Source organism: Delphinapterus leucas, chromosome 2 (genome assembly GCF_059928025.1).
Source record: "Delphinapterus leucas isolate spDelLeu-1000000601 "Yukka" chromosome 2, BTC_Dleu_Yukka2, whole genome shotgun sequence".
NCBI lineage: Eukaryota > Metazoa > Chordata > Mammalia > Artiodactyla > Monodontidae > Delphinapterus > Delphinapterus leucas.
Genome location: NC_143130.1, coordinates 70,679,980 through 70,688,163, shown reverse-complemented (window position 1 = coordinate 70,688,163; position 8,184 = coordinate 70,679,980). Strand labels below are relative to the sequence as shown.

The window sequence follows — 8,184 nt, the reverse complement described above, 5'->3', positions numbered from 1 at the left end:
AAGAAATAAACTGTTCTGAGGCTGCTATAGCAGCAACTGTTGTCAATAGCCCCCAACTTCAAAAATTTTTGAGCGTGAAACAGCAGGATCGGGACGTCCCTGGTGGTCCAGTGGTAAAGAATCCATCTTCCAATGCAGGGGACATGGGTTTGATCCCTGGTCGGGGAACTAAGATCTCACATGCCGCAGGGGCAACTAATACCGCACGCCACAACTACTGAGCTCGCATGCCTCAATGAGAGAGCCCGTGGGCTGCAAACTACAGAGCCCCTGCGCTCTGGAGCCCACGCGCCTCAACCAGAAAGAGAAAACCCACACGGCCATAACTAGAGAGAAGCCCACGTGCCGCAACAAAAAGATCTCGTGTGCTGCAACTAAGACCTGACGCAGCCAAAAAATGAAGAAAAAAAAATCAACTTAAAAAAAAAAGATTAAAGAAAAACCAAACCAAGCAAACAAAAAAATCCCGCAGGGTCAAGAGTCCAGTGGCATGGGGCCAGCCACGGCATCCCAACCATGCTAATTCCTGTTGGTCTTACCTACGTCTTTGCCGGCCAGTCTCTCTTGATTCCTTCCCATTGCTAAGCTTGGTTCTGCAGACGTCCTATTTATTATTTTAGCTATCCAATTTCCTTCCAATAAATTCCTTTTCTGCTAAAAACAAAACAAGCAAAATAAAAACCCAAGACAACAACAAACTAGACTCATTTAAAAACTTAACTTTAATGTTAAATTTCTGCACTTATAAATGTTTAGTAATAAAACACAAGTTTTCATAGGTTGGGGTTCTATGACAGATTTTGTGTGAAAAAGGACTCCAGTGCTTTTAAAAATTTAATTTGAAATCACAGTATTGAATCACCTCCCTGACTCGTCTTAGCCTCCCTTCAGCCATTTCTCCGCAAATCTAACTACATCGTGCTTCCCCCTAAAATCTTTCAAAATTTAATAGGGAATCCTATAAAGTTTAAATTATTTGCATGACTACAAGGCTCCTGAAATGACTTAACCCTACAAGATTTGGCACATGGTTATGGGTGCTCAATCATTGCTTGTTGTAGGAATCAATAAAAACTGGAGAATGTAAGAGCTAGCTACACTATCCTACATTCTCCTACACTATCCTACTCATACCCTACATGAGTCTCCAGCAACAATAATAGCAACTGTTATATGGTGTTTACACGTGTCTCATTTACATACAGTGCTTTCCAAACACATCTTATTTATGTATCGTTTCTCCAAACGTGAATTTAGGACATGTAAGAGGAAATGCTTCTTTAGAAAGCAGATGTAAGTTATTACCTCAAGAGGCAGCAAAATTTGAGAAAAGGTTTTCCTAAAGTACGAGATTTGATAATGAGTGACAGGATTATTAAGGTTTAAAACTAAAAGACTCCTGGTCTGGCGTTCACCAGACTCTTAGGAAGGAGGTGGTGGTGCACACTGCATGGAGAGACGTAGGACTTCCTAAGAAATAAACTTTTTCTGTTGAAATATCTGGGACTTATTTTAAACAACACGACAGCGGGGATCTGAATACAAAAGTGCTCCCCGACTTTACCAGCCACTGCAAATCTGGGGACTTGACTTTTAACTCGCTTCCCTGAGGACACCTTCTCAAGGGTTTCCTCAACACCACCAATCAAGGTTGCACTTGAGCCTGCGGCTTGGAAGAGAGATACGGGTGTGAGTTTTGCCACTCAGTAGGGTGGTTAAGTTATTTAATTGTTTTAAAGCTTAATTTTCCTCTTACCTAAACTGATAATACTCGCGAAGCCCGCCCTCAACCCTCCTCAGGGTTATTAATGAGTTCACGAGGTGCTCGGTCATGTTTTCACTACCTCCTCAGCGAGAGTGCCTCCGACTGCCCGCACGCGCCCCGCTCCACTCTCTCTAGGACGCCGCGGGACCTTTGTGCGCACGCGCCGCCGCGCCCGGGGGCGGGGGGGGTCTCGCACACTCGCGCGGCGCCCATTGGGCGTCCCCTCCGCACGCCCGAGGAGCGAGCGAGCGCTCGCGCTCCTTCGGCCCCGCCCCCAGCGGCGCGCGCCCCTACGGCGGCCAGGGGGCGGGGACGCGGGCAAAGCCGGTTATGGAGGCCCTGCGGAGGGCCCATGAGGCCGTGCTCTGGCTGCTGCTGTGCCGGCCCTGGGCCTTGGGCGCCGCCTCCCGCCCGAAGCCCCGCGCCTCGGAGGTGCTGACGCGCCACCTGCTGCAGCGGCGTTTGCCGCACTGGACCTCCTTCTGCGTGCCCTACAGCGCTGTCCGCAACGACCAGTTCGGCCTCTCGCACTTCAACTGGCCCGTGCAGGGCGCCAACTACCACGTCCTGCGCACCGGCTGCTTCCCCTTCATCAAGTACCACTGCTCCAAGGCCCCCTGGCACGACCTGGCCCGGCAGGACCGGTTCTTCACGGCGCTCAAGGTTATCAACCTCGGTGAGTGGCCCGGGCCGATGAAGCACGTCGCGCCGACGATGGCCCCACTGTTTGCAAAGCACGCTGACAAACGCTCTGGCTCCGAGGCCGAGCCCCCGGCCCTAGGGTCAGACCGCGCCGGCCCTGGGAGCCCTGCCCCGGCCCCGTGCAGGTTCGCCCGGGCGCGCGCGCTCGCCACGCTTTGCCCAGTGCTGGGGCGTTACCCAGACGCTGCCTGTGCGTCCCACCCACTCTGCAGCCTGCCAGCCCCGGCCCTGGCCCTGGGCTTCTGTATTCCCCCGCCCGGCAGGTGCCTGTCAGGGCTAAGTTGTTGCTCCTGAATCGTCCCCCGGAAAGTGGGGCTTATCGACATGCCTGTACTTAGGGACCACCCTGCATCACCCCGGGGAGAGAGCATTCCATCCTCGCTACCCTGCAGCACTCAACTAGAAGGACCCCTACATTGGGCAGTGAGAAGGAGGGTGTAGGCCCCTGGAAAGTGGCTCTTAAGTTTTTAAAAAATGCCTAATTGCATGGCAGGATTCGTTGCCATGAACACCACTTTGTGGGTGGTTCATATTATAAAAACTGGAACTACTTTTTTGAAGTTTCTTTGTTTTCTTTATATGAAACCCCAGCAAGTTTGTTTTACTAAAAGCACTAAAGATTTTCACCAGTGATGTTAGCTTCTTCAGATGCTAGGCCTAAAAGATATTTAAAAGACTACCTCTTTAATATTGGTATGTTTTCATGGAATATTCTAACTCTGAGAGTGTTAACTCTTGCTGGATGTTTATTATCTTTTGGTTAATGACCGAAGAGACGTGAACGTTGACATGAGTGCATCTTTTATATTTTCTAGGTCAGTGAAAAATAGGCCTCAGGATGTTTGGAACCTATTCATATAGCTGATATCAAATTAATCCATATTTCAGTAATTCAGAATCTAGATGTACAAGCTGACCCACGTTACCCAACCAGTTTTTTGAACCAGAATTAAAGCTAAACGCCTGTGCAGCTGCACTATTACTATATAGCCTGATAGTTTCTTAAATTTAAATATGGTAGGTGTATTTTTGCTTATAATAACTCCCATATGGCAGTCATGGGATTTTGGAGCCATTGCTCCACTGGGACTGTCTTGGGTTCAGTCCATTAAGGAGAAGATTATTCAGCAATGTGTAATCCTTTAAAAAATATGTCTTGTTATTTGGCTGATGAACTATATAGAGCATGCCTACTAATTTTGAGGTTGATGCAGAGAAGTTGAGGAGTGTAGTGACTCAGAAAATTCAATTCAAAGTTATTTGGAGAGACTGGAGTGATGACTAGATTCAAGAAGAATATGTTTATTTTAGCATTTTTAGAATCAAAAAAAAAATCATTCTTCCCAAATGTAGAGTAATAGGTTAGGAAAAGCATAACTGGAGGGTTATAGGTAAACCATGAGCCCAATGCCTTTTTTAAAAAAGTTTTCACCATTTAAAACCTAACACTTTAAGAACAGCTTAATGATTAGGGGCTTCTCTTTTTAGGTAGAAAGAAATCCAAAGAAAAATAGGATGCCCAGAGCATTCTCACACAGAAAAGTAGTAAAACCTTTTGAAGAAAGAAACAGCAGCTGTAGTTTTTTTTTAATGTGAAAGAGAAAGCTGAATAGTGATTTAATGGTCTTTTGAAAATTCTAAAAATTCTGTTTAAAAGAGAATAAGAGTTTTAAGTTAAAACGGAAAACTTTCTGCACAAGCATGCTTGAATACAAATTAGCTTATACTAATAAAGGGAGTTATTTTTTTCTGGACTTTTTATTTTAAGCGTATTAACCAATTTGATAATGTTAATATTGTATTTTTGTCTTAGGGTAGGGAATTAGATAATAGGATTTTTTTCCTATTCTATGTTGTGCAGTTGCCCCTCTGGATCATCAAGTACATATTCTATTTAAAAATACTTAGAATTTTATTCTTCTTCTTTCCTTTCAAATTAGTAATTATCAAAGTAGTTCATTTTTCCATTTTGTAAATAATAAAGATTTCTCTTTTACCCATTGGTTCCCTTTCTCTTTTACCCATTTGTTCCCTTTCTCTTCCGCCTTCCTTTCAATAGAAGCTGACATTTTACTGATGGTTTACTAGTCTGGGTATCCTGCTGGGAAGTAGATTGAGATTTAAGAAAAGCAGTTTACCATTGAAATGAATGGGTAATTGGAGACTTGCTACAAAGTTCTAATTTTTTTAAAGTGCTTAATTTGACAGTGGTTTACCTACTGTTCAGCTGACTCAAAATGAATTATTGTGCAAAGAACTGACTTGCACATTCATTTTGATGTAATGATATGTTTCAGACAGTCTGGAAAAAATTTAATTTTTCATCAAACCTTACAGACTTTACAGCATTTGTGCTGTAAAGAAAATTATGGGTTTTTTTAGTGTGTAAATTATATATGTGGCTAATCTTCCCATTTAGTGTATTAGCCTGACTGCATTAAATAAGTAGACTGCAGGATTAAAAAAAAAAAATTAGAGAATTTCTGACTCCTACATTACATCTCCACCCCCTATCAAATAGCATGAATGATAATGGTTCCTAGTTGTTTCTTAATAAGAGATAATGTAGTTATTAAGTTAGTAATCCTTGATCAGTCCTCCATTTTAGCTGAAAAAATATTGACCATTTGTGTGATTTTTTTTAAAGTATCAGTATTTTAATTGAAAACTGTGATAAATACTGTAAAACAAAACTTTCGGTGTCACCATCCATTTCTTAACTGTAAGTCCTTAGCATTGGTTTAAAAGTCATATTTTATGTATTTTACTATCAGTATATTTGGAAAATTTATAATTATTTCTAGAGCCTGTTTTTCTTTCTCACTCTGTTTTCAGCTTTTGAAGTTGTGATACCATATTTTAAATTTATTTTTTATTTCAGCTGCTCCCTCTACTCTTCACTTGCTTCTGCCTGCCCTGTTCTTGTTCTCTTGTCCACTCCCCCACTCCACACCACTACTTGCCTTTTTTTTTTTTTTTTTTTTTTTTTTTTTGCGGTACGCGGGCCTCTCACAGCTGTGGCCTCTCCCGTTGCGGGGCACAGGCTCCAGACGCGCAGGCTCAATGGCCATGGCTCACGGGCCCAGCCGCTCTGCGGCATGTGGGATCTTCCCGGACCGGGACACGAACCCGTGTCCCCTGCATCGGCAGGCGGACTCTCAACCACTGCGCCACCAGGGAAGCCCTACTTGCCTTTTTTTTTCCTTTTGGTTGAATGATTTATAAATAGCTTTATGATGCTAGTTTTTGTGAATTTTTTGTGACGTTCCCTTGAGGCATTTAGAGATTTGGGGGGAGGTATTACCAAGGCAAAGAAGGCAATATACTGTGAAAAGTTGCATAGGAATTCCAGGGAACCCTGTGAAAGTAACAAGCTGTGACCCAGTATATTCCTAAAAATAGAGAGGCGCCAGTCTGAATGGGCATTTTTGCCTCTCTCATTGCCAACTAGTGATGCTTCTCCTGATTAATCTCTGGCATCACAGTGGCTGGAATTCAGCTTCAGGGAATAAGCACAAAGTAGTCCAATGAACTTATACACTCAAAAAGAACATAACACAGCAAATATACTCTTGCAGAAAAATAAGAAAAAAATTTAACAATATGATTAGTCCTGAGCATGTGTTGATTTCCCTCTTATCTAGAAAGAAAGTGATTTTCCAGTTGCACAGCTCTCCTTTAAAATTGTTATTTTCTGTCCAGCTCATACCCAGGAACAATAATATTTGTGCAGACTATACAATATTTGTTATTGATTCATGTGCCTGTGGTTTTATACATATGTTTTTTAATATGTTAATAATAGTCATGGATTAAATAAGTGTCTTACAAAAAATAGGAATTGTGAAAGTTTGCTTTGTGTCCAGCTTAGTGTCATGTGCATATGAGTGCTTAATCCATATCTCTGGCTAGTATATATTTAGTTTCATGTATCACAAATGGCAACTAATCACAAATGGAAATATTCCAAAGAAGAAATATATTATTGCAGTCTATTATATACCTATTTCAAATAGGTTGAAGCAAGATTTTCAAATCAGTTGTAAAAATATTAATGGGATTGTTTCTTTCTCATGTTTGTTATTATACTAAAATCTTCCTTAGAGTTAGGTTTTGCCTTAGATTTTGAAGACAGCTTTTTGACCCAGTTTCTTTTAAGTTGTAGAAGAAATTATTTTAGCCATCGGTATTACTGTCCAACTTAAAAGCACAATAAAGATGACCTAGTAATTTAAGCTCAAGGCCAATCATCAGGAGCATCTACAACTAAATTAATGACACTTCTCTGTTTGCTTATTTGTGAAAAGAATATAGAATTACTTCATAATTATTTGGAGGTAATGAATTAATGTTTGTAAAGTACTTTGAATTACAGTTTACATCAGCTTTATCTATAGTTTTTTAAATCTCTAGGCTTACACAATTGTTACTATGTTCCACAAACATAGATGAAATTGACCTTTTAGGTTGAGTCAGTGTATACTCATATTTTTGTAACTTTATAAGTTCTTGATGTTGCTGAAGAGTGCTATGTGATTTATACCATGACAAATATATGAGTACATGATTAATAGGTATTGATTTCACAAGTAACATATTCATTTGTTTTCTAGGTATTCCAACTTTATTGTATGGACTTGGCTCCTGGTTATTTGCTAGAGTCACAGAGACTGTGCACACCAGTTATGGACCAATAACAGTTTATTTTCTAAATAAAGAAGATGAAGGTGCCATGTACTGAAAGTATGCACTGGAGGATGAAAATATCAGTAGATTTTCTCATGTGTATGTGCAATATTTATTTTTGATCCTTTAAAATAAAACTTTGCAAACACCTTTTTCTTTCTACGGTGTCTGGTTCTTTAAGATGAATCATTGCCCTCAAGAGGCAAAGCTTTTCATATTAATACATTGTTATATATTGCATACTCTGTTTAGCCAATGGGAACTACAAACACATAACGCTTATATGAATTTTTTCCTATAACTAGGTTAAACTAGAGATAAAAAATGATTGTAACTTATAGATTCTGTAGTTATGTATTAACAATTTAAATCAACTCTTTGAAAATATAGATACCCCACAAGGAAGGGGAAAAAATCTTTAACATTGGGAAAAGAAGTAGAGAATTTTAGGATATATGATAGAGATAATATCATTGGCAAATCCAAAGTTGATGAGAATTCTAACTGCAATCTGAAATTTAAACCATTCAACTGTCAGGATTTTAAATGGAAATGTATTACAGCCCTTGTGCCATTTACCTGTATGAGAGGTGTGGGTGTAATGTTGAAACTTCTTATTACCTAAAGAATCCAATACCATACTACTTTTTAAAAAATGTAATAACAACTCTAGGTAATGTAAATGCAGCAAGAAGAATGAAATTAAGACTTATTAAAAGTTAAAATGGCATGCCAATAAAGCTGTAAGAACAATTAAAATCTAGAAAGACCCAGAAAAAATAAATTTGGTAACTGTTTAAAAAAGCAGCTAGCTGAAATGGTACGTATCCATCCATAGACTTATTGGCGATGGAAAGTGGGCTGAAATTTTAAAGACCTGATGGCGGTTTTGCATTAGAATTTTATTAAGTTAATTGCATTTTTTAAAGCAAAGTCATTAAAAAAAATTTATCCTTGGGGGTAGTTACAGAAAACCCAGACGAATGGTAAATTTCAGAAATTTGGAGAAATTTAGGGAGAACTAAGAACTA

General features: G+C 40.1%; 1 protein-coding gene across 1 annotated transcript; it reads left to right on the top strand.

Moving 5' to 3' along the window:
• Nucleotides 1–2,047: 2,047 nt before the first annotated feature.
• On the top strand, nt 2,048–7,305 carry C2H15orf61 (chromosome 2 C15orf61 homolog). Its single transcript, XM_022579462.3, has 2 exons — nt 2,048–2,441; nt 7,081–7,305. The coding sequence occupies exons 1-2, from the start codon at nt 2,096–2,098 to the stop codon at nt 7,206–7,208; spliced, it is 474 nt and encodes a 157-aa protein (XP_022435170.1). The 5' UTR covers nt 2,048–2,095; the 3' UTR covers nt 7,209–7,305.
• Nucleotides 7,306–8,184: the final 879 nt, after the last annotated feature.

Bases quoted from the DNA above. Each gene is read 5' to 3' on its own strand.
- C2H15orf61 (XM_022579462.3), top strand. From the start codon at position 2,096: ATGGAGGCCCTGCGGAGGGCCCATGAGGCCGTGCTCTGGCTGCTGCTG. The intron at 2,442-7,080 runs GTGAGTGGCCCG...TTTGTTTTCTAG, and splicing joins GCTCAAGGTTATCAACCTCG to GTATTCCAACTTTATTGTAT.